Consider the following 27,112-nt stretch of genomic DNA (forward strand, 5'->3'; position numbering starts at 1 on the left):
GCTCTCCGTGCATTACACCCCCCTCCCCCCGGGGACCAGCAGATCTGATGTGCGTGGCTTCGTATTTACCAAAATACTCCGGGAATAAAATAAGATCCCTTGCTGAAAGAAACGAGAAGCAGTGGCTGGGTTTGCAGCTTTCCCACTCGCACACAATAAATAATCACGGGCTTTTTTTTGCCTTTTTTTTTTTTTCCTTCTTCCACCCTGCTCGTTGAAACAGTGTGTTTCACTGTGATAGTGTATTCAGGGGAGCGAATGTTCATTTGGAGAGATGAAAAAAAGATCAGTGTTTACTGTAAGGTTGTTAGGCTGGATGTAGTCTTGTTGAATTAGAATTAGATTTTAATAATTTATAAAGCAGGTTAGGGAAACTGTTACTAAATTTACAGCAGAGAAGTGTCAGTAAAGCTTCTTGCCGACACAATGATCCTGCAGTTTAAGTGATCTACTTTAGTCCCTGTCCATTATTATTTTTTTTTTTTTTGGTAATTTAATTTTGAGAGGGTGTGCAAACATTTCTGCAGAAATGGTTACACTTTAATGATGCACGTGATGAGGAGGTGAATCTTTTTGATGAGATGAAATAGGGCCAACCAATTCAGGTTTTAAGAATGTATTTTTGCTGATATTTCCAGAATTTGGTTTATGTAACAGGTAACTTTGTATGTTTTTTGCCAGACTGTTGAAATCTTAGAAGTGGCTTGTTAAAGTGCAGGCCATTCTATTTCAGTTTATCTGACTTTTTTATTTATTAATATCGGCTGGGGCCTGAATGCCCTGGTGATGGTGGCATTTCCCCCCCCCCAGATGATAAACAAGACCAGTTTAAGGTACAGGTTCATGTTGCTGATAGTACCTTATATTTAGAAAGCATAAGTTGGTAGGGAAAGATTACCTCAGGAGAAATCAAAAAGATGGAATAAGGTTTTTTTCATTATTGTAATGCCAGCTGCACAGTTCAGCTTCTGAGTGCTGCACATGCTTCCTCAAAGAAGCTATGGAGTTTATACTTCCATTTTTGATAGATTTAGCACATGTATATGTAATTTTGCGTTACATAGTTCTTATTTTTCGGAACTTGTTTACACTGTTGCAATAAATCATACTTTCTAAAGCTTTTCTTACAAAAGACAAACCCAAATAATGTCTGTTTTGATGGATTTAATAATTTATGAAGCATATGAGTAACCAAATATTTTAATAAAATAAGTACTTGAAAGTGTTCTCTATATTGTGGAATCAACTTCTTTTAGCATACGAGTCACTTTGGTAATTGAAGTCAACAGACATTGAGGATGAGTAATGCTTTCCAAGGACACGTTCTAAGACCCTGATCCTGCAAACGCTTATGCCGATGCTTAACTTTGCACGAGTGTGTAGCCTTACTGAAATCAACAGAGCTGCTCTTCTTAATGATCGTGTTATTAATGCAAATAGTTCTGTTGATTTCAGTAGAGGTGCACACGCTGGTGAAGTTAACTGTACACAGAGCTGCTTGAAATACGTAGGCCTACATTCCTCCTATCTCATTTCCCTTAAGTATTACTCATTTATTTCACCAAGATGTGATGAGCCTTTTTAACAGACAGGACAAGACTGGTAAATACAGTTGCTGGATGGATTAATTCACTGTTTAAATGTTTCCTTTTGGTATTTCTTAGCAGTATGGAATCAGCTATAGCAGTACTACTAAGTCAGGTTTTATAGGAAGAAGCAATGCTTATTTCTTAGACCAGCTGATAGAGTTGGGAAACAAACAAACTTTTGCTTGCAGAAACCTTTTTTGGCTCTCTGCCTCTCCCTGCAAACCTTGTCTGGCTTATGCCCTTAGAACAGTTAGGGCTACCACACTGCTATTTGTACCAAAATGCCAGAAAGTGGAATAACTTTGTATATGGAGACTCACAAGAAAAAAAGCTGTTTCTAAAATGGATAATAAAGAAGTAATATGTAAAATTTGTCAGTGTTAGTGAAACTGTGAAGCATAGCAATGCTTTTTCTTTACTTTCTTACATTTCTATAAAATTTTTTATGTAGATGTGGCAAATAAACTATATTTTTCTTCTGTCCTATTTATTTTGTCCTATGCATATTGATGACTTTAATGCGGAAAACCTATTTGTACCTTTTTGTGTACCCATTCTGTAGCAGAATGAGTTGAAATTACTTCATCCCAAAGAATACATAGTTTAAAGTTGCAATCCTATGTCAAGTCTACAGGTGTATGAAGTTCTATTGATATAATGATGTCAGCATTAGGTCTGAATTTTTCCTGTTGCAGGATTTTTGGCAAATCAGGGAGACAGGTAAAAAAGTGAGTGAGAAGAATTATTGCATTATTCCATGAAGTTTATTCCATACAATTTGTACTTATGTTGGTGGGTTAGTTCTCTTAACAGTCTATCTGGGTGAGTTGTCAGCAAGAAAGTGATGCAGAAAGAGGAAGATTTTTGGAAAATTTAGGTTAATCTTTACCCATTTCATCCATTTGGAATATGTTTGTAACGTTTGTTTTCCTTCAGTAGGGATATGTCCTCAGCACCAACTACTCCTCCATCAGTGGATAAAGTAGACGGATTTTCTCGGAAGTCCGTCAGAAAAGCCAGACAGAAGAGGTCACAAAGCTCCTCCCAGTTTAGGTCTCAGGGCAAGCCTATCGAGTTAACACCCCTGCCTCTGCTAAAAGGTAAGATCAAGAATGATTTTTAATAAATAAAACAGTTTTACTCTACAGCCAACTTCTAAACTCAAAGTATTCTATTGCCAGAAATTGCAGGGAAATTTTGCCAGCAATGAGAAATGTTTCATGCCAGAAATGTATGTATTTAAACTCTACAAAATATTTTATCTGTGACTTGAGGGTGTGGTAATTGTTTGCAATACTTTTGAAAGTTTTAAATGCTAATGTTAACCCGTACCATGACTTGAATTTTCAAGGCACTCAGGCTATGTGTGAGTATTTTAGTTTGTGAATCCTCAACAGTTGACCTAAATGAACAATAATTTTCGTAAGGGTAAATTGACTTGTGAGCAGAGGGAAACTGGTTTTTAGGATCTTTCCTTGTTGTGCACGAGTATGCAACCTGTGACACTGGTGCCAAATGCAGCCCACAGGCATATTTTGAATGCTCTACAGCAAGGCATTAGTGGGGAGATGGGACCCCTTCTCATAGCACTTGTGAATGGGTAGCTCCCAGCCCTTGGCTTCTGCTGGGTTTTGAAATTGAAAGGTCCCATGAGCTGCAGCCTCTCAAGTGGAAAGATGCTGCCAATCAGGTCTTAGGCAAGACACTACCGTTCTGAGAGCCTGCATATCCCAGCTCCGGTTGAGTTTCTGCTGGCAGATTTAACCCCTAATTTGGGGAAAAAAAAAATAAATTGTGATCCAGCATACTACTTTTGAAAGGATGCCAATATTTCTGTAATATCTTGAATGCTTCCCCTAAATCCCAATTGTCAGTGAATTTCAGTACAAATCCATGGGCCAGCAGCACCTCTCAGAATTATGTCCGTCTGGTGAGGAAGATGGAATCGCCTTCCAGAAGTGTTTCTTTTACACTGAATTCTCAAATGGTTTATTTAGTTCTGTGATTTTTTTTTTTATTGCCATTTTTTTTTTCTGTTATAAGTAGTGAAAATAAGCATGGTTGGTGCTGATAATTCTGGAAAATAGCAGGATTAATAGGGTTCATATTATATCTGTCCCATTTTTGCTTTGTGGGCAAGTATATTTCTCACATTCCCTCCTCTACCTGTTTGACAAAGTTGTTAATCAGAGTACTGAAATATGTAATAAATGTGTAATTGCACTTTGGCTTAGTTCTTAACCCCACCTCTTCATAAGAAGAGAGAACTTGCAAAAAACCCTCCAAACTAACCCCCCAGAAAAAGCTCATGCCTTAATGTGTGTCTTCGAGTTGAATTAAAATTAGGATTCTGGGATTAGTTCTAGTTGTCGTTAAAATACTTGGGGCTTCTTTCTGTGGGATACCAATGGCCATAGTGGGTCAAAAGAGAGGTCCATCTCGCCCCACTGAATTGTGCCTGACAGTGACTGGCTTGGAAGCATCGAGGAGAGTAGAAGAGCGGGAGGCCTGGAGCGATGCTGTACCAGAATGCTCCACCCCTTCAGCATTTCTCAATTTAGGGTCTCTTGGTGCCAGTGGATTTGACTTTGTAGTCTGCAATGAGTATTTTATTAATTTTTCCTGGTTTTGTGACAGTATGATAAAGAGCCAAATGCTCCTTTAAAGTAATGTTAAAGCTCAGTTTTATACTTCTGCAGGTCATTTTTGATACGCAGTGCATTTCCTTTGAAAATACTAGTTGCTACACTTCAGAAGGTGAATGGAGTTTATCCTTCGTCTTAAATGGCTAGATTACTGCAAAACATTGAGATTTGCATTTGTATAAATGAAGAAATTTGATGTTACAATTACTTCATTCTGTTGTGTAGTCCTATTCAGGGAATAAACTAGGCATGTGCACAAGCATAAGAAAAACGTTGCCTTTGTCTGAGGACCTGGCCTTGCGGAGACATAGGCATATGCAGGTGCTTAATTTGACTGCTGCAGCTAGTCCCGTGGATTGAGATATAAAACTATAATAAGATAAAACAAACAGATGGGGAGCAGAGAGTGTTGGTGAGACATTTATGATTAGTGTCATAATGAGTTACAGTGGTCCAGCTTCAAATTAAGAATCTGATCCTGTGCGTTAGTTTTCCCTCTTTGACTTAATGTGGATTCCCAGAGGCACAGGGATCTACCTGTGCAAATTAATTGGCAGGATTTGGGCCCAACTATCTACCTGAAACAGCAGTGGTATTGGTCCCTGCTGAAGGGACACTAGCAGTTAAAAATCATGCCACTGTTCAGAAATGTTCTTGACCTATGTTAATATTTGTAACATTACGGATTATTAAAGCTGAAAGATGTGAGGAAACAATTTTCTCTTGGTTTTTTCCATGCTTTTCTTGGCCAATTGCTTGAAAGTCCTGATTTTTTAAACTCTTAGGTTTACACTTATCTTCAAACAAGTGACTAGTCCTATTACTGCAGTTCTGTAACCATGATTTCTAATTTTATCCTTATTGTTTGGGTCTTTCAAACCAAAACAGAGAAGAGATTTCAGCAAAATAGCTTTTTAAGTCTCAGAATAATGAAATCAGTTTGGAGATCTATAGTTGCTAAGTTTAAATAAAATTCTTGTTTTGGGTAAATTTCAAGTTTAATTAAACCTCTTCAGAAATATTTCCGTACACTAAATTTTTAGAGGACAGACCTTGAATTCAACCCTAGACATATTTCATATTCGTGATGGAGGGGCTTTGCTGACAAAAACATATGTGCTATGCTCGTTGTTGTTGTTGTTGTTATACCTATATTGCATCTTGACATTTGCAGGCTGCCTGCTCTCAAACAGCACTTTTATGGACTTCAGTATCTTCTTTGATTACAAGAATCATGTATGCAGAAAACTAGATAAATGCTTAGTCCATTCTTTGCAAGTTTTTGTATTATGCCTGTCACCATAATGATTTGAGCACCTTCCAGTAGTGTATTAAGTGACGTGACTACACATCTGTCACATCTTATCTTCTCTCATTCCTTTCCCTAGGGGCAGAGTCATATATAGTGAAATGGCTTGTTTTGGTAGTGTTTTAATGCAGTCTGTTGCTTTCTGTGAACATACATGCCTGTATTGCAAAAACAGATAGATAAGTCAGCGTTGTTGTTGTTCATTTGGTAATAAAAATGTTTCAGGAAAGAAAAATAAGAGAGACAGTATGTTTTGATGCAATGTACAAGTCTGAAAGATAACCTACTATTTAGGAAGTGTAGTAAGAACTGGAATTTTCAGTATTGCTTATTCTAGGGGAAAAAAGTATAGGCAAATGAAGTTGTTACTGTTAGGGTTTGGGTTTTTTTGTTGTTTTTGTTTTTTTTTTAATTAACAGAAGTGTGTGTATTGTATCTTTTTGTAAACAAATATTTAATGTATTTAGAAAAAAAGATGTGCCTTCTGAGGCTCTGTTGGGCTGAATTTAGGCTTTCAAAAGCCACGAGCCAAAAAGCTGCTGTTTACTTACAGTAAAGACTTAACTTTTCTGATAATTTAATTATATTTTTATTTCTTACATTGTGGCTAAATCTAATTTGGAGTTATCTTTTTAAATATGACTAATGTGTAATATAACACTTTTAAACCAGCCTTTTCTCCTTTGTTTCAAGTGTAGAGGAATGGGACAAGACTTGCATGTGGGAGTTGTGATACAATTGTCCTGCATTTTCAATATGTGTACTCTTTCAGTCTCACATGCATTTTTAAATGTTGACATGCTCTCGCCTGGTGTATCTTGCAATGCATTATGGCTTTCGATTTTGGCTTTACTTTTCAAGAGGCTATTGGTATCAGCAAGGCTGGCAGGTCCCCTGTATAACTGGTTTGTGGGGGAGCAGTCTTGGTGAAGGGCCCTTTTCTGGGAATGAGTACTTCCACTCAAAGTCAAATCCAGCCCAAGTTTGTTATCCAAGTTTGTGGCATGCCTCAAATCATGCTTGTTCTGTACAGGAAGATAGTATTGTGTGCACACTGGGTAGGCATGTTATTTATCGCAGGGTTATTTTACTTCCATTTTGTATAGAGGCTCTTTTTACTTAGAGGTCTCTAGAGGTCGATTGATAGGAGTGCGATGTTAGAAAGCAATTGGTTGGAAAAAAGTAAATGGTAGTACTGGACACGTGAAAACACATCAATTTCGATATGACCTGTAAAAGGGGAAGGAGGAGTTCATTTGTCTTTCTGTCAGTATCTGTAATCATAGGTGAGTGTCCAGAAGATGAAGACATACATATAAATGACTTAAAAGATCATATGCTTTATGAATATGTGTTTAACATCTTGAGAAATAGGAAGAGAACTTCCATGTAAATCACAGTATTCTTCCCATCCCCCTCGCCCACATTAAAAATACATAAGTTAGGTAAAGCAAACCATCCAAAAGTAAGACTGTTAAATTTTAAATCCGTGTATCCCATTTTTGTAATTTCAAGGTGTGACTGTTTTTTTCCTATCATTTGTCCATATTTTTCAATGATATAATATAGTGTAGTTTGCTTTCAGGTTTTCCGAAGCTGTTGTATATTTTTATTGAAAACAGCTCAAAGTATGATTCTTATTTTTAGATAACTTTTCTTTCTTAAAATAGGCAGTCAGAACAGAAGTTCTCTGTCAACAATACCAATTGCTTTGCTACCTCAATATTATGAAATTTATTGAGCTTCTAATACATTTATCAGATAGTTTCCATGGCATTAAAGAATTGCTGTAGTGGCAACAAAAGAGCATTGCATGGTTGGAAAGGGAAAATCTTTTTACCTGCTGTTTGCTTTTGATCATTATATTATTTCCCTATAGTTGAGATTTTATTATAAGCTTTTCTTATGAATCGTACCTATAGGTCAAATGCTGAAGTTCCTAAATAGTAAAAAATCCTACCAACTCTAACAGACTTTTGACTGAGAATACAAGATGTATGTGCACCTTCTTTTTCAAATACAGTTACTTTTGGATTTTTTTAAGATCATCTTAAAAAAGTCTGTTTTTTTCAGACTTGCAGATACCACCTTCAGAATTGTACATATGAGAAATAGTTATGATTTGAGTTGTAGAAGAAGAAAGACCCATTTTCTTTTGACGTCATTGGGAGTTCACCGCTTGTCTTTTCTGCGCTATTGTCCATTTGTGAAATTTGGAATGCTTTACAGTTATTGATAGACTGTTAATAATATACCTAAGCTAAATACTTTCTTCTAATTTGTAAACAGGAATTTAGGGCTATGGTGATTATGACTTTTCAAAATACAAATTTGCTTTGTTTCCTTAATTGGAAATAGATCCCAGGACTCCTAATTCATTGTGTGGAAGAAACCCTGGAACTTGGTTTGTGCTGTGCATGATCAATGGTGAATCAAGCATCAATCCTGGAACTACTTCTAGGAATTTTGTGCCCATTCTGGTTGAAATAAATCTGAACATAAAGGGCGATCTCTGTGTAAGATTTGGGAATAGGACTACAATCCCAAAAGGGAGAAGGACTTAGCCTATTTTTTATTTTTTCTTAAGATGTATGGGGTTCTTGTCATACGTAATTAATGTCTTCACTTTCTGTTGTGCTCTTGGCAATTGTTTTTGAATATACACTTTCTTTTTAATTTTTCCAACATCTGGTGGTCATAGAATAATTTTTTCCAATAATCTTAAAGGTTTCTGGATGTTTCTAAAAAATATTTGTTTGATGGTGTTTAGAAAGGGCCATATATTAATTACATTGTCTTTTTGAATTTTTCTCTGCTTGTTACTGTCTCCCACATTTGGGATGTAGTTTTGTAGAGGTACATTTGTAGGAAATGGGCATGTGTAGAAATGCTAACTTGAAGTAAAAGAATATCTCCTTATCTTAATGGTGTATTAGTGAAATGCAGTTGGTGAGAAGTTCTGTCAGCTTAGCCCTGATCTTCTAATGTTTCCATTCAGTTCTCTCTGTTTATTTCTAAGTCTTTAGGACTGTCAATTTTCCTGTAGCTGTGCTGGTGGTTTTTGTTTGTTGGGGGTGGTTTGTTTTGTTTTGCTTTTTAACCTGAAGCCTTCAGTTTTACTTCTGCAATTTCTCAGTCTACCTTCTGGAAATGTCAAGTGCTGATCATTTCCACCTTTTCTGTTCCTTTTAAATTTTTTAAAATTATTTTTATTTTATTTATTTTTAAAGCGAAGTAACTTGCGATCACTGTGTAAAATAGATTCAATCTTGTGAAGAGTACAGAAATACAAAATCTTGATAATTTTCTGCAGGAACATTTAGATTTTACCATCATCAGAAACTTCTGGTTTCAGCCTGTATTTGTACAGTATGTCTCTATGTTTCCCAGTATTATTTATTTCTGTAATAATATTACAATTTTCTGTGTCCAAGTGTGACCCTATGGCTCTGTAATAGAAACTCCTGTTTCTGTAATAAGTACCTCCTTTATATTCCTTTCCCAAAGTACCTTTGACAAATACAAGTTCTGGTTTAGCCATGCAATTATTTCTATATAGTATATGTGATTGTTGAAATATAGTGCTGCCTTTATAATTGGTTATGATATGGAGCTTTATTGTTGTGAAAGGTACATTTTCCATATCTCTGGAATTATGTGTGTATTTATAAAATCTGTGTTTGCATATGTTAAATGCGTATAATATACATCTGTGTATAAAAGATATATATGTATTTAATGTCATATATAAAGTTTAGGTTTTGAGCTTATTTAATTTTCTGTTCTGTTTTTAAAATTCAGTACTTAGAATGGGATACTACTTCTGTTCATTGGTAAAGCTTTACAGTAAGGCAGCAGTCCCTCCACGTTCAGCTGTTGTAAGCTACTGCCTCCCTGAGAAAAGAACACTTTCATTTATCCTTTCTGGGGAGTGGGAGGAGGACAGAAAACTATTTTTAGATTCAGGGTAACTTCCTTTCACCTACATTTTTTTCATTCAAGTTATTACTGTTTCTTTGGCTCAATCAGGGAAAAATCTTTAGAAGTAACAGGCGAGAGGACTCGCTGAGTTCAGTGAGTTTTGGTAGGGTTGGGCACTTATGGATTAGTGGTAGGGCCGTGTAATCTTGGTAACTGTCTAATTCAGAAATACCACCAAGTGAGCACGTGTTACTTCCTAAAAGGTTAAGGAAAATGTTAGAAAAAATACCAGAGTCATCTTTCAGAAGGATATTGCAGGCCTTTATCTTAGTTTGAAACCTAGCTGGTTCTAAGTGTCAGTCTTTGTGGCAGGTGCAGTTACATGAGGTTTTTTTCTGGTGGCCAAGCTTCTTCAAGAAATTCCCAAGCATACACCACAGTGTACTGCCTCTCATCTGTGCTGAGGCAGGTGTCTGTAGGGCCACAGTGTAAACCAGATTTCACCTTCCCCTTTTGATTTTTTTTTTTTTAAACCTTCATATTTTTAGTGATGTGCTTGATCCTGTGTCCTCTCAAACAGCTAATTCAGCAGAAGTGAAATTGTGGTGAACTTTTACATAGTGTTGGTAGCTTCTGTACGTGTGGTTTTCTGCTTAAAAAAAAAAAAGGGTCAGAAAAATTGCAGTTACAGTCTGAGGTTCTTCCTCAAGCATTTTCAAAAGATAAGGGAGCTGTCCAAAGAACCAGTGCAAAATACTTTTGTGCCCTTAGTTGTTGCACTTGATTGAAAAAATTGTCTCTTTTGAACAAAGTCTTGAACTCAAGCTATAGGGGAATCAGTTTTGATCAGGAGTAATAATGATTTATAGTAATGGAAGGTTTTTCACGAGTAGGTTTTTCTAATCGATAGTGACATGTATATAATTTTAAAAATGTATGTATACTTAGATTTGTTTAATATAACAATGTATTTTTTCAGTCTCCTGTAGATTGTTGCTTTTTCAAGTCACAGTATGTCTGATATTAACTCTCTTATATTAAACTGAATTGCTTGAAAACAAAGTATGTAATAGAATAATTTTATTTTAAAACACTTTTAACATTTTATGATGTTTTTATTAATACATTTTTACTAAAAAGATAATTATTTTGCATTTATGCCCTTTATTAATTTTTACCACTATTTTTTCCCTTCCAATCTGTATGACAGGTTCTTAACTGTGGTATTTTCCTTGCATGTAAAGTGCACAGTCCTTCCCCTAGCACCTGCAAGAGTCTGGGGCAGAGAAGGAACAAAATATAACAGAGTCGATGTACCTGGTTAAATGGGCAGAAGGCGAGAAGGTGAAAGGGACCCTTTCTGGGTAGCTTCCTAAAAGAAAAAATAGAATAGGAGATAGCTTTAAAGTCTGTTGAACATCATTGCTAGCTCTTGTGTAACAGTAGCTTCTTGTGGTCCCTGATCTGAAGAGCTTGTAGCAGTAACTTAATGTTGGACTTCAGAACTGACCAAGTTATAAGAGAGGTGGAGGCAAGCAGTTTATTATTTTGATTATAAAAGTTTGTGCATAATGACTTTCTTTTTCGAAGATTTTTATGAATTTAAAAAGATGTATCTGCTGCAAAACATCAGTTCCAGACTTAGTCTTCCTTACTTGATGGGTATTTTGTAGAAGCTAAAGTAAATCATCAGTGGTATCTCAGGGATGATGAATAAATGCAGATAACTGTGTGTAACTACTGGTAAAAGTATTAATTTTAGGACTTGACCCCTCAGTTGGAGATAATGGTTAAGTACTGAGATACAGTAATTTTTATTCAGAAAAATCAGATACCTTCATGAAGAATAAGGTTAAACTGAAATTGTATGTTTTCTGGAGAAGTACTTTACTGTCAGATTTTGATTAAAACAATGAAATAAATGTAACTTGCATAGTTATCCATTTTGTGCTTTTCATAGTGAATAGTGGCTAGGTATAAATGCAGTTTGTGTAACAGGAGGGAAGCGTTTCTTTAGGTATTCTTTTGTCATAAGGTTAAGAAGAGCTGTCATTAGAATTGTTATTTTTAATGGGTTTCTGACTCTTTTTGAGGAGCATCAGAAAAAAGTGTCATTAATAAGAAATAACTGTGGTTTGTGTTGGATATGGTCTGTAGCTTTCTATGGGATTCCTGGAAGATTTTCAGGAAGTTTTAGGGGTACATTGTGTGAGATCTCTTATTTTTTCACCATGCTTGTGATACCTACCTGATCTGAGCTGGCCTTTTGTTGTTTGGGATTTCTGTGCCTCTTTGCAGTGTCATGAGTTTAATTAAGTATTATCGTGACTTCTTGGCTTTTTTGTGTATGCTTGTACCAAATTTGGATTGTCTAATTTTAAAACACAGGTGGCAGTGAATTTGTTGCTTTCAAGGTTTTGAATAGATTGTCATTGTCAACATATGGATTATGTTGTAAAGGAAGACTATTGCAAGTCAGAAACTGAGGAAAGGATGATTCCAGATTTGAGAGGACTTAAATATTCTGGTTTTTCTTTTATGTTACCCAGTAGGATGTAATGTGAATGATAAACTTCCATTAGTTTTCTTTGCAAGTTCAGCGCATGTGCTCTCCGTTTTCACATTCCAACAGCAGGGCACAGATGTTATATACAGATGGTTTTAAATAAGAAAATTTATGTGTAAGTGTTTTCTGACAAGTTTTGAACAGTTAACCTTGTGTCTTTATAGAGAATGTATTTTCCCCTGTATGTGGAAACAAAGGTGCAAAAGATGGTGATTACAGCTGAGACAGTACTTGAATCACTGTAGAGAACAGAAGTTATTTGTTGCATATCACCAGTGTTACTAAGGGAGAATAAATTTGGCAGCTTGTTGTCTTTGGTGTTCTCAAATAACATTTTTGGGATAGCTTTTTGAAGAAGTTGATGTGGTACTGTGTTACTAGTCATCTTGGTTCTCCTTCACTGTCCCTTTATTCCACCTAGCCTATACTTCTCCTTTCTTCTTCTTTGCTTGTTCTTTATCACTGCCTTTCTTACTCCTACTTTCTACTTCCTATAGCCTCTGATGGATACAATTCACTTACTTTTCCACAAGAGGGTGATAAAACTCACTCGTACATGTAAAAACAAGCACTCCAGGTGCAGTGGGTTGCAGAGGTTATTGAAAATCTCAATATAATAAAATTAGTTATATTTATAAAGAAAAAAAATTGTTCATCTTCTTAAGCTCCATCAGTGTGTTACAGCGGTGGTTTGTCTGCACTTCTGGAGACAAGACTAGACCTGTCAGGATGGAGATCCACCCTGTGAAGAGCATGCCAGCCTCATCCTGCCTCTGTTGCAGTAATCAGACCTCACTGCAAGGCAGTCTTCCCTTTCTGTTATTCACGCAATAATTTTCCTTGTCCTTTCTCTATGCACTCTCTTGATTTTTATTTTTATTTTCTTTTTTCCTCCTCTTGCTTATTATTAGAAGAAATGAAACCTCCTTCCCCACCAATGCTAAGAAAGTGCAGTGGTTGAAATTTCTACTCATCTTTAAAAAGTGCAAAAAAGGGTGAAAAGGCAAGGCAAAGAGAGAGAAAAAACAGCCACGGCTGTGATTTGCCTCTAATAGAGGATTTTAGTAGAAATCTGTATCTGCTTTTGGCAAAACCTAGACTTAACAGGTATTTTTTTCAAGATTAAAAGCCACTCTAGTTTCTCTTTTTAGGACTAGAAAGGATGATGGAGAGAAGTGGTTATTAATCCTTCTGAGAAGAGTAGGTAGCTCCAGACTTGTCTGTTTTAAGTGATTGAGATTGTGGCTAAAGTTCTGGCACCTGGGTTTGGCTCTTGGAAAAGCAGTGCAATTGTCTTGGGGTATGTTGGGTGGTAAAGGTGGGGGAGCAGAACTGTAGATGCAGTTTGAGGAAGAGACAGAGTATCAAGGCGGTTGTTAGCCTATATTTTGGATGCCATAAACTCAACACCCCCCCCCCCAAAAAAAAAAAGCGTTCGTTGCTGTAAACTACTTCAGAATATCACCTGAGCTGCCAGATTAAATGTCGCTAGCCACAAATAAAAAGAACTGCAGTGAATCCCTTAGTATTAAGAAAGGAGCAAATGGGATCTATCCTGTGGGTTAGGCATAAGCTAAGCAGTGAAAAGGCTCCTGGTAAAATTCTAGACACTTCATTGTGATGAGTCAAAAGGAGTACTGGCAAGGGAGGAGAAAGGAACAAAATTCTTGAGGTTATGTTTACCCCATCCTTCCATTAACTGTGAAATTTCAGGTCACGGAGTGAAATTTCTCACTCTTCCTTAATTTCAGCAAAAACAAATAAATGCCCCAAATAATAAATAAAAAAGATGCAGTCTTTTAAGAAAAAGACAACTACAGAGTCAGTGATCTCAATATTTTGTCTCCTCCTAATAGTAGGAAATTCCAAAGGCAGCAGAAATGTGTTGAATTTCCCAGGATAAGTCTGTTCCTCTTCCTGTTCTTTCAGTGTCCTGTTCTCCCTAAACTAATGCGCACGATCAAGTTCAACAAACAGCATTTGGAGCACCTTGCTGCTTGGGCAAGAAGGGCCAAGTTTAAGGTTTTTTTCAGGTATCTCTAGATCTCAAGTGGGACAGATTCTTCCAGCTAACACACTTGAGGGGGACATCCCCATCCCAAAGCAGCCCTTCCACAAAAGCAAAAATAACCCCCACAAAACACAAGTCATTCTTAGAATTTCTGTATATGCTTCTGAGCTGGTTCTGAGAGAGTGTAAGGGAATTGGAGAGATTCTAATTGATATTAGCAATGTAAAAGTATTTTTCTTGAATTTTTCAGGATATTCTCCTAATGAAAGAGTGCCATAATATCTAGAAACAGAGGTGGCTAGAAGCAAGTTTTGAAGTATCTCTAAGCAAGTTTCTTTTATTTCCTGCTTGGCAAGGAACAGTCATTCCTGTTGCAGAAACTTTCTTAATCAAGGATTTTGCAGAGAGGAGGATTGACCTTCAGAATAGATTCTGAGGTGACCTCATTTGACATGAGTGCATCGTTGGTCTCCCCTTGTTTTGCAGAGTTGATCCTAGCATGAACAGGCGTAGCATCACAGCAAAAATTCATTTGAGAGCCAACATCTTCAAAGTTATTTCAGTTGTGGTGAAATGTGCCAAAACTTCATGGTCAACAAAAAGCAAATGGTTTGCAAATGAACATATTTTCATGTTTATTTGGTTTTGTATTATACTTCTGGATTAAAAACTCCTGATATTTCAAATATAAGGGAAAGCTCTACAACAATATATACTCTACAGTAATAAAGCAGACATTTTTCATTACAGTTGGTCTTTTTAGATAAAGCATTCAGTACTTGGTAATATTTTTGTCCATGTACTTTTAAATGTCTTGAGCAACAGGACCTATCTTGTGTGCAGAGCTGCAGCAAAGATAGTTGAATAGAGTGCCCATCTGCATGTGCTTCAATTTGGGAGAGGAGTCAAATGGGTGAAAGGGAAGTAATTCAGCCTTTCCCCCCATTCCTAGACTCAGTGGCTAGGTAGACAGTGCCTCCCCCTCTTTTGAGCTCATGCTGCATTTGTGGTTAATGCAGTTTTTCTGCATTGTTGTTTCCCAGGTTTCTTGTCCATATTGAATATCTATGTTTGGGATTGTTTTTCCCAGATGTATTAGTTGGTGTTTTTTCCAAAATGAATTTCACTTTATTTTCTGGCCATGTAAGGAATTTGCTTAGGTTCCTTTGTATTATTTCTGACTTTACTGCTACTCAAAGTTCCCTATTTAATATCCTCAGAAGATGTTATCTGTATGCTATTTTAATCATATAGATCATTAAGGAAGTTATTAATGTCTGGACTAAATTGATTCTTGTATCTCACCGGCATTTCTTTCCAGTTGGATACTTTGAGATTTTTATCCTTTTATTTCTAGACTTTTCGGCAATACTGTGTGTCTCAGCCTCTCCTATCAAAAAAAAATTGGAATCAGTTTTAAACATAGGACTTTCGGGGAAAACAAAGTGTGATTCATGCTGGCATAGAGTAAACTTGGTAAATCCAATCACAATCGAAATTGAAGCTGTATTATAATAATTGCTTATATATCTTCACATTGATTTCAATATGCTGTCTTCATACTTTCTACAGTAGTAGTTCTTAAATGATAAATTATTAAGTAAATATTTTCCTAGTGGAATGTGCTTTCTATTTTTGTATATCATCTTGAGAACAGAATGTGATTCCTTTCTGTAGGGTCAGCTATTTGAAATACTTGCCTGTGTTTGTTCTAACTGCATAATCTATAATCCTCAATATGTCTTTAATCCACTTTATCTCTTACAGAACTACATCTTTGGAATAGGGCAGAATATAGGGTGATAGATAGAATTTAAGGGTATAAAGTTTGGGAAGATTAAATCCATTTCTGAGGTCAGTATTGATAGATTGTGACAAATACCACATAGAAGAAATAACTCATTAAGAAAATTAAATAGTACTTACTCATATTTTCATTCCTGCAGAATGAACAAATAATAAGTAACAAAGAAGTTTTACAGTATTTCATATCTGTAAGCATGATAAAATTACGAAGGAATTTGCCACCTGGTTAATCTTAAACGTCTCCTATGATGTTAAGGGAAAGGAATAGATTTAATTTCTTTTGATTGTTTATGGTTATTGTGTGAAGTCAAACTGAACTTAAAAATGCATACCTTTCTATGCGTGACTAAGGTAGAAGCCAGAGTGCACATTTCTTAGTATTAACCGCTTGAGATTGAATGGCTGCATTAACCTGGAACAAATTTAGCCGTGGGTTCAAGGAGGGGGATGTGTGTGCATGCACACTTGTGTTTGTAAGGCTGTTCTTGGAAGAATGAGTGTGTCCTGGTATTGGTTAGTAGTGCCTTTGACAGTGTACTGTGCTGGTTTTGTTAAGGGTTGCACAGAGAGCTTCTGTTGTGATTGCTTCGTTAGAATAATGGAGGAGAAAAACTTTAGAAAAAATTGCCTGTAGCCTACGTGTATTATTAATAGGCAAAATGTGACCTTTCAACAAAATTATTGGTTCTGTTGGGGGTGTCTATTTTGATGGATTTGATAAACGATACATTTTCAAGTAGGAGAATAAGGGAAGACCAGTCATCAACAATCAGCTATCAAAATTTCAAAGATTTTTTTTTTTTTATTAACCCCAAACAAACTTTATTTAAAACTACTATTTTTGTGTGTACATTTCAGGTAGAGTATTTTATTAGGTGAGTATTGAAATGTTAGATGCAAATAGAGTTGAATTTTTTGCCCCCAAGAGTTACTGTTGCTTTTATATGTTTTGGTAACTGATAGCAATTGAAGATAGGTAAATAAAACAAGTTGTCAAAGGTCAGATTTCTGTGTTTGTCTATTACTAAGGTATTAGGTACCATTTGTCAGGGGACGATGGATTTCTTATTTCACTTAGTGACAAATAATCTGATCTTACAAGGTCTTTGGGTTTGGGGGGTGGGGATAGTGAACATGTTAAATGGCAGTCTTGCACAGCCTGAATTTTTGTTAATGAAGCCACGCTACATAGCAAGCTTGGGTTCAAACACCACCAATACTAATATATAATTTTTTTTTAAGTAGTTGGTGTTAAATATAAACATTCCTGTTTTCATATTTTAGAAGAAGAAGAAGATCAGCAATGTTAAGTAAACCTGGTGCATCAGTCCTAATGTTTGTTGTTCTTACAAATGATTAGGAATGTGCATAACACTGAAAAACCCACATTCTTATAATGCTAAACAGAATTAATGTGGAATTTCAGCATTCTACATTTGTATAACTTCTGTGAATCCTGCAAGGAGATGTAAATTGCAGGGAAGCTTGTTTATATGAATAGGGATTTCCTTTATAGAAAAAAAGATAGAGTGTAAAGCAGCATGGTGCTTGTTTGCTACTTACCCTTAAAAATGATTGAATCTAATCCATTCCTTGGAAGGGATGGGAACTGGCTATCAGGGCAGCAAGTGAATCTGAACACTGAAATATCAGTTTTACACCTGCACATGCCATGGTGATAGCATCTACGTGGCTGGAGGGAGGGAGGGCCTGCATTTTATTTTTTCCAGTGAGGAAATAAGTGGGAATTTGCATTTTTTTTCCTTTTAGACAAGAAGTTTTCTACCAGCTTCAGTGCTTAAATTCATATTGTGCTTTCTGTGCTGCCACACCATTTTCAGTAAAAGAGCAGTTGCATGGAGACAAAGAGGCTGCTGATTTAAGTCTCAATAGAGGAGTCTGTTAGGCTTCAACTGTGGGAGGATACTAAATGTAGCTAAGAGGTTGGCAGATGCTACCTGGACCAAAACTACTTGAAAATATTAAGCAGCTGTTTAGTACGTTTGCCTAAAAAACATTTAATGACTGGAAGAATTGCTGGGAAAAATATGACAGAGGAGTTTTAGTTTAAAAATGTACTTATTGTCTGGATGTAATTTGCTGTTTGTGTTGAATGTAAAAAAAAAAATTAAAAAAATTGAATTCAGCCACAAATATTTTGCTAGTGTTGATGTGAGGGGAAAAAAATCCAACCCAAGCCCTTCTTTCTCTTCCCACCTGTCTTACAATTTTTTGGTTAATTATGTCAGTTTATGCAACATTTTGGCTTTCCTTTTTAAAGGGAGTAATACTGTTTCTGATTATGTAAGTTAAGCTGAAAGCTGTGGAGTGTTGTCTTCTGAAGTTTTCGGAAAGCTCAGTGTATCTGCTGCTATTAATGTTTTTCTAAGCTGTAATGCTGTGAAAAATTACCTAAAGGATTTGTTTTGCGCTACAAACCATTGAGAGCACCATAAGGAGGCCAGAAGCGAGGTGGTGGGACTGGGCCTGAATTTCTACTGGGTGCATGCAGAGCTCCGTGTATGGCTCGAGAGAAGAAGCTTCCTTCATCTCCACCTTCCTCATCCCTGCGCTGGCCTCCTCTGCAGCTTGGGTAGTCCTGGGACCTGCCCTGCCTGGTTTCTTGCCTTGTTGCCGAGCCAGAGTTTAAACCCTCTTTAGCCGTATCATATCTGACCTGAGATGTTGTGTGGGACGCACGAAATGAGCTACCCCAGCATTTCTGGTTTGTCTTTTCTTTTGGCGGGTGGAGAGGGTCGATAAAATGTTGTGTGAAGCTGTTGCACTGCATGCCTAAAGGTAGAGAAAAGGCTTAAGGAAGCCATTGCTCAGGACCGGGGTAGTTAACTTCAGCGGGGAGTATGAACTTGTAATTCATTTCTAAGTGCGGTTCCCTTTATGACCTGTTCCATGGGGAGAGTTGATTACAGGATCTCTGTGCTGGGTCATTAAATAGTTAACATCAATGGAGATACTTACGCTTCAGAAGCTGAGATTTGCACACGTGTGGGTATAAACGTTTCCAGTAGAACACATTCGATACTTAACCCGGAAAAAAGTCAAAAGAGGTGATTAATGTTTTGTACCTTCGGAATAGTTTTAATTTTGTGTGCCTAAAGCTTCTAGCAGGTGCTGTAGAAACTGGGGGAAAAACCCCAACCTTTTCAGCATGTCCCACCCATACCTCTTCACACAGAGCCACAAAATAATACTCAAATGAACAAGAATCTCTTGATTGAATCTAAATGGTAAATGCAGTTTTCTATGGCGTAATTATTTCAGAAATGATCATCTCATTGTAGCCAAATTTAACTAAAACCTAAGAGATCTCTGAAAAATATTTGAAAGAAAAAAATACTTTTCTCTTTAAAAGGGAGGCAAAAATATAGCAAGGCTTTTTTCACAGAGTCTGTGTTGATCTATCTCGGCTACTAGTTCTGCTTCTGATAGAAAGGGCTTTTCACTTTTCTTAAATATGTTCTTTGTTGTTTGCTTACTATTTTGTTTGTTACTACACTATACAGTAACATGGCTAAAATTTCTGTACACACAGTTTCATAAATTTTCAATTTTTCTTGTAGAATTTCTAAAAAACTCTTTCTGAAAGAGTGCACTTTTGCCTATGTGAAATGGTTGCTTTAGAACTTCTCTAGTGGTTTTTGTGCCCTGGATCAGCCTTTTGCTTTGGCCATGAGTACCAGCCCAAATTTGGCAGAGTTCTGAGACAGCGAAAGATTATTTTTTGTATAACAGCTAGATAAGGTTATCATAATTAAGAATGATCAGGCATTTTAGCCTCTGTTATTAACCAGAATGTGCATGTGTCATCCTCACAGAGCAAATGAGGATGATTTGTTTCCTCTTAGGTGTGACGGAGGCATCCGTGTTACTTCTGTTGGTGGCACTGGTAAGACGCATGACGGGGTCTGGGCCTTGGCGTACTTGAATCATAGAATCATAGAATCTTAAGGTTGGAAAAAACCTCTAAGATAATCAAGTCCAACTGTCGACCCACACCACCATGTCTACTAAACCATGTCCTGAAGTGCCACATCTACACGTTTTTTTGAACACCTCCAGGGATGGTGACTCCACCACCTCTCTGGGCAGCCTATTCCAATGCCTGACCACTCTTTTGGTGAAGAAATTTTTCCTAATATCTAATCTAAACTTCCCCTGATGCAACTTGAGACCATTTCCTCTTGTCCTTTCACGAGTTACTTGGGAGAAGAGACCAACACCCACCTCACTACAACCTCCTTTGAGATAGTTCTAGAGAGCTTGAAGAAGCTATAGGAGAAAGAGAGATGTAGACCCATTAAATGATCGAAGATGCAGAGAAAATGTCTTATGCAATACAATTTAAAACAAAAAATCTGTTTGAATAGTTTATCAAAAAGCTTGAGAGCAGATATGGCCATAGTTTTTTTATGGGGAGAAAATACTGGTCAAATACAAGAAGAATTAGCATTGTTGGCTATAAAGCCAGAAGTTAGGCACGCGTTTCTAATAATGAGGAAAAATATGTGCTGGCAGGAACTATTTGAAGTGATGTTAGATTCTCTGTTTGTGTGCTTCCAAATGAAGAGTCATGACTGTTAGAAGAGTTATATTTTGGTTGAACACAAGTTACCAGACTTAATTCACGGAGGGTTGCTCCATTAGGAAATCTTAGGGCCTGTTTCACTTATGTTAGATCATCTGCTGTGGTAGCCCCTTCCAGCTTGTATTTTTTCTAAATCTGCAGCTGTAAGACCCCAGCCATTTCAGAAGCTTTGAAGGAAAGGCAGTAAGGAATTTGGGAAGAAAAGCGAGGCTTTCTTGAGTTAGATGAGTTGGATATTTCCTTGGAGAAATTAGACTTTGTTGTTTTCTGCTCTGTGTATCTTGGGTGATGCTCTGCTAGTTGCTCAGAACTGCTTGCTCTTTTTGCTGCTCAGCCTGAGACGCTGGTCGTGATTTACAGAATGGATGATGATTCAAAATGCAAGTGAACTTGATGGGAACTAGTCCTGAATACTACACAGCGCTATGTAAACATTCAGAAAAATCAGGATATCTTAAATTGGGCATTGAAAATTAATGGATGATTTTAATCTGAATCTTTTTATTTCTCAGTGTTCTTTTAAATTAATGTCTTGTGAGTAATACAGCATAAAAATGACAGTCTTTGAAAATGTTATTCTTGTTTGGTTTGAGAAAAACAAGAGATAAAAATTAAATACAACATTATACAAACTCTAAGATTCACTGCTTTTATTACAGCTAAGTAACTGAAAGATTTCTCTAATCTTATTTTAATAGAAACAAATCTGATTGAATTCTTTTTGTTTTTCTTTTCAAAAATCACAGACTGTCACAAACATTTTTAAAAGTCTCAATTAAAGGTAATGACACAGCCTAGTGAAGTTCAGGTATTATCCAGACTGGAGCACTGTCACTTCATTGGCTTATCTTGAGCATGAAGTCCCTTCCTTCTCAATCAGATATTTTTTTAAAAGTGATAAAACTTTAACATTAATTATTCTGTTTTTAAATTCATTATAATAATTTATAATTTCATTATGCACAATTATTTTTTCTTCCTAAGAGTAGTGTGCTGTGTTTTTAGGTTTTTTTTTTAACTGAAATCCAAAGTTCATTTTTTTGCTTCACCACATCTGTTTCTTCTCATTAGCACTTTTTAGCAAGCCTCACCAGCTTCAAGTAGGGCTGTAGATTTAAAACAATTTTAAACTGCGATCCTCCTTAAGCTCTTCTATTTTCTCACTTGCTTCTGCCTGCCCATAGCGCAACTATCGCTACATGGCCTTTCTCCTCTCTTTCTTTACTGCTGGGAAGAGTGCTGGTACTACGCACATTTGTGATCATCATTGTCAACTGAAAACAGTTCAGTGGCAAGTGCTTTGTATGTTTGCTTGGTATTCCCTTCCTTGGGTCAAAATGTTAGGGAATATTGAACAACTTCTCCCAATACTGTGAAGTGGTATTTTACAGAGCCAAAAAGTTAATCTGTGTGGACTTCTGTTACCTTTTTTCCACTAATTTTGTAGTGCAACATACAGTAATTTACTGTGATGTGTTACATGTCCTTACACTAACTTTTCTTAGTAGTTTCCCTTCCCGTTTCCAAACAAATGTCTTCAAAATAGTCAGGCAGATCATTGAAGGTAGAAGGGAACGGCTGCCTGTACAAAAAGGAGTGAAACCTCAGAGATGCTGATGATGTGATTTAACAAAAAAAAAAAAAAGGCGGTTTCATGGCTATTTTATACAAACTCCTTAAAACTCACTTTTTTGATTTTTTTTTAAATGAATTTGGGGAAGTGAAAAACAATATGCTGATGAATCCAAAATTTGTGGAGATTTGATACGTATTTCAGTACAGGCAGTGAATTGCTGAAATGAAAGCTCTTCAGCATATCTTGTTGAAAAATGATTATGCTTTCATTCTCAGCAAATAAAGGATTGTAATTTGAGCCTGCCTTTTTAAAAGAGCTCCCCCAACGTTGTTTCAAGGTAGAGTTTGAAAAAGGAAGTAATTTGTAAAATACTGAAATACAGTTCAGTGTCAAAGCAATCGAAGAATAAAATTACTCAAAATAAATAGTTGCTTTTATTTTGAAAGCGTGTCAAAGTGGAAGAACTTTCTTTACACGTAGTTGCTATTGGCTGCACAAACCCCTCGTTTCTGTGGCTAATGATAGATAGGAATATTAATAGTATAATTCATGCCTTGCCATATTTTGCTGCTTAATCATCTTGTTTGGCACTCCCCCGGTCCTGTTCTGTGTGGCCATAATTCAGGAATGAAAGCTCACTCGGGCACTGGTATTACAGTCCAGTAATCAAAGAGGCTGGCATTATGCAGATAATGAAAGGACTGGCCAGCGTGTGTTTATCCACGAAAACTGGAGTGAAGTTAGAGACAGTAAACAGCCTGGGAGCTGCTTTCCGCACCGGACGATGGCCGTCGCACCTACGTCACGGCTGCTTTAAAGATCCAGGGTGGGTAAGCAGAAACCGAGGGCGCTCCTGGGTTCAGAAATGTGTGTCAGCAGTATTACTTGGAGTTTCCGCCATGAAAAACTTAAGCTCTTACGAGTCTTTAGGAATGTTGTCTTTTGTATGCTGTTGCTGCTGTCAAAAGTAGTATTTCAAGGAGGTTGCTAACATTTTATTAGAAAATACTTCATTTATAAGCAAACAGTTTCCTGGACATTAACATAGATTAGAAAGATAAAGAGAGGCTATAGCATGAATTTGAATGGAAATAAAATAGTACTTTTCTTTGTTTTGCCTTTTTTTTTTTTTTTTGTTAACAACTACAATTTTAAAATCTAAACCTAACATTTTCTCAGAGACTATCACTGAACCTTGTGAATCGCTAATTCAAAGTGTTGCTATCTTTGTCTGGATAACTTTTGAAGGTGGTTGTAGTTGGGGGGCACTGTAACGGATAAAATTATGAGATGATAAAAGCAAGTATCTAAAACAAATGAAGGGGGAAAATAAGTTTGGTTGGGTTTTGTTTGATTGGGGTTTTTTTTTTTTTGTTTGTGTTTGTCTTTTAAAATTCAAGAAGCCTTTTCCCTCTCTTGGTTTTTAAATGGTGTTTCATCTTTAAGTAGTGTAGGTTCTTCCAAGATACCCATGATTTTTTGTGAAGTGGTTTCCATGCTCTTGTCAATGCATGAATAACAAATAATAGAATGGGTGGGGAGGAAGTTGATTGTAATTTGACTTAAAAGCATGAATGTTTTGACCTCAGCGATTGGCAGGCTGAAAAGAATGATTTGCTGTGCTGTTTGTGTGAGCGTTGGGTTGTTTAGTGTTAATCACCATCCAGTTATGAATATAATTCACTCGTTAGACAAGTGAATTAGACTATAGGCTAGTGTTCGACTTTTAAGCATGCCTTCAGTAAGCTCTCGGGTTAAAAGGAGGGATGTTCTTTAGAGTGCTACGTTGATGGAAAGAAGCTATACTCATCTTGTGGATGTAATGAAGGTAAGGTTCCTCAAGTTGAAGAGGTCTGAAAAAAATAAGAATTTTTATTTTTTATATAGTTTCTTATATACTTAAAAGATGGATTTCACGAGATACTATTTTGAGTGACTACTTGTGAAATTTTCATGTATAATCACAGGATACAGTTTTGGGGCTTTTTTGGTGGATTTTTTATTATTTGTTTGCTTTTTCTAGTTGTTTATGGTTTAGGTTCTAAGTTTTGAGTAGGATGCTTTTTTGTTTGTAACTTGAGATGGCTTTCTTTGACAGGTATAATTTAAAAATACTCTGTCTATGCATGCTGTAGCAAAGCAGTGGACTCAGAGGAAAACTGATCATTTCTTTAAAATGGTACTTCTATTTGGCTTGTATTTACAGAGGTATGATGAGCTTTATGAGACAGTTAGTGGAAATTAGATCAACTTATAACTTGATCCTATATTCAGAATTCTTTTAACCTTGAGAGCCCTAAAATCTGAGGAGGCATAGGATCAATCTCCACGTTGTTGGTTTTTCCTGCATTTCAGAGTTAAGACCAGTTATTGTGTTACTCAGAAACAAGTCTAATTTGATTATATTAGCACTTTGCCTGATTAAGGATTTCAGGATTGCTGAATCAGGTTCAGTATTTGAACGGTAGGCGCGTAAAGGGAGGCGTGTGTTAATGCCTATATTACTCTGGCTTGTGTTAATGTGGTAACATTAAGACAAGGGCTGATCTGTGTTGAAGGATGTCAAGAGGGACTGTATTTGTATTTTAGTTCAAAAGAGAGATTGCAGTATATTTTATTTTTTGCACATCTTTTTGTTGAAGTTAAGACAAGTTTTGAATTTGTCATTGAACATGCCAGGGCCTGAGCTGGTTCTCCTCCATTTGGGAGGTAGAGAATTATGTGCAGAATAAAGGTAAAATTGACTTTTTAAAACAAGTTAGAATTCCAGGTTTCCAAGTTTTTATGTGAATGTTATAAATCGAGAAGCTTTCATACCAGTCATCTGTTCTTAAATATTTCCATAGGAAAAAAATACTGTGTTTCTGTTTGGTTTAAGAAAGGACTCCAGCATTTCTTATTAGGCATAAGAAAAAAGAAGCTTAATTTCAAAGTACCAGTCCAGTGGGAATTTTGTACACCTCCTGTTAGCCTGTGTATTCTACTCCTTGGACGTTCAGAAAACGTTAGGAGTTTCAATTACAATAATTCAGACATTCTAGTAATCAGATTTTGTTTTATTTTTTTTCACCTAAACATTTCCAAATAGTTCTAAAATTCTTCTTCCTACAGATTTCAATGAGTTCATTATTTAGATTAAGAAATAAAAGCTTTTTTTTTCCTAGATGCAGGAAGCCCAGAAACATAAAATAACCTATGATTGTTATCTTAGACCTACCCAAAAGTGAAGGGTTAACGGCAGCTTGCTAAGTAGTGACAAGAAAAGGCAGGATGATCAAGGAAGGGGGAAAACCAAGGGAAGTTGTTGCTCAGTGACAGAATGAGGAAGCAGAGAGGAACCGGACAGACCTGTTGTATCTGTATCAGAGGAGCTGGGCTTTATCAGGTGCAGTGTGGTTGGGGGGGAATTGGAGCTCCCTAAAACCCAGCCAGGTACAGAGCAATGGAGAGGGCTCTGCTTGAGCTATTTCTTCTGCAAGTGAGAGAGGAGGGAAGTGCTACTGCAGGCAAGCTGTTTGCGGTATCTGAGCTTGCTCTAGTATCTGAACCACTTTTCCCTCAACTTTCTAATCTCTGAGCACTTCGTAACGTTGGAAGAAGAAAGTTCAAGGATTACGTAGTATGCTGTTACTTGGAGATAGTGAGGATGTGGAGAAATGGTAATAAAATTTTATTCCTGAACAGGTGAAGCACGCTATTGTACAATGATACAATTTTGTTTGCCTTACAAGTTGTTTAATCAAAAATGCTGACACATAAATTTGCATCTGTCTACAAGCTGGTTGAATTTTTGAATAATTTGATATTTCTTCAGGTGATCTGAGCTATTGAAGGGAGGACTGGGGGTAAATACTTGCACCGTGAGTGCCCTAAGGTGGTGCCAATGCCTCAAGGAAGGATTATCTCGTAGTGGGAAGAGTAGTGCCCAAAGCAGAAGAACCTGCCATTTTCCTTTTCATTGCACAAGCAGCCTTTTTTCATTTCCTTTGCCTTGCTGTGTCCTGATCAAAACCTCGCATTAGGCCAAGGAAACCTGTGTGTCCAGGTGTGCAGTGAGAGAGGACAAACTGGGCTGCTCTTTGCAGTGAGGACAAACAACCTAGGAGAGCTCATCCATCTCTGGTAGGCCTGGTTGAGTGCAGGAGATGACACTGAAATGGCAGAAAAGCCCCATGGGCAGTAGGGACTTGCAAGTGCAAGCCAGGAGGGAATCGTGCTGGGTAGATGCGTGCCGTGGAAAGTCAGTGGTGTCGTCTCCTGCGGCTGAGCCCAGCCCAAGGCACTTGGGCTGACTGGAGCTGAGTACCACCAGAGATCCCATGAGTCTCTAGGCTTGTAACAGATCATTGTAGCTCCATGGCTGACTCACCTGCCTGCCACATCTACCTCAGAGGCTGGAGGAGAGGAGCCTTCTGTAAAATGATCAATAGCCATCAGGCCTTGGTCTGTGCAAAAACTACTTTGGCTATGCGTGAACATCCCAGGGAGAATTTGAGTATGGAACTGGGAATAACCATGTCCTGTCCCAACACAGTTGTGTCCACAGCTAGAAACACACCTATGTTTTTCCATGTGAGGTTTGGGAGTTGGAGAAAGAGTGAGAGGGATGCTTGAGGGATGCTCTGGAGCTGGGTTCTAGGACCCATATCGCTTGGTGCTGCTGTGATGGGCTCAGCTTGTCCTCCGGGGGCCTGGGGGCTTGCTCTCCCTCTGCTCACTGCTCCCTCAAGGCACTGACTGTCCCTCACAAGCTGTCATCGGAAGCAAGGATTCCTCATTGGTTTTGAGGCACCATACATTTGAACCCAAATAGACGTGCATACCTTTTCTATAATATAATTAACTTGAGATCTTGCTGTATTACTTGTGTCCTTGGTCTGGACCAAAGTTGTACACAGCCATCCAGAACTCTTTCTTTAAAAACAAGATTAACCTCAGCCAAACCAGACAAAACTAATGTGAGAGTGGGAAGTAGGGATGTGCAGGGCTAATGGTGGTGATGGCTTGCAGGGCGAGGATTTTGCAGTCTGCTGTATGTGTTCATTCTTTTTGGCAGAATCACATTTAAAGCAGATCTTTTTTG

The 27,112-nt window shown here is 37.1% G+C and overlaps 1 protein-coding gene across 3 annotated transcripts in view; it reads left to right on the forward strand.

Moving 5' to 3' along the window:
- PPP2R5E (protein phosphatase 2 regulatory subunit B'epsilon) overlaps positions 1-27,112 on the forward strand; it is a 75,252-nt gene that overhangs the window by 921 nt on the left and 47,219 nt on the right. For 2 of the 3 annotated variants that reach the window (XM_054828377.1, XM_054828379.1), the window contains exon 2: positions 2,526-2,689. In XM_054828377.1, coding sequence (XP_054684352.1) covers positions 2,533-2,689 — 157 coding nt within the window. In that variant the 5' untranslated portion in view covers positions 2,526-2,532. The remainder of the gene's footprint in view (positions 1-2,525; positions 2,690-27,112) is intronic. The other variant, XM_054828378.1, reaches the window with a different exon arrangement.

The sequence above is a fragment of the Grus americana genome, chromosome 5 (assembly GCF_028858705.1).
Source record: "Grus americana isolate bGruAme1 chromosome 5, bGruAme1.mat, whole genome shotgun sequence".
Lineage (NCBI taxonomy): Eukaryota > Metazoa > Chordata > Aves > Gruiformes > Gruidae > Grus > Grus americana.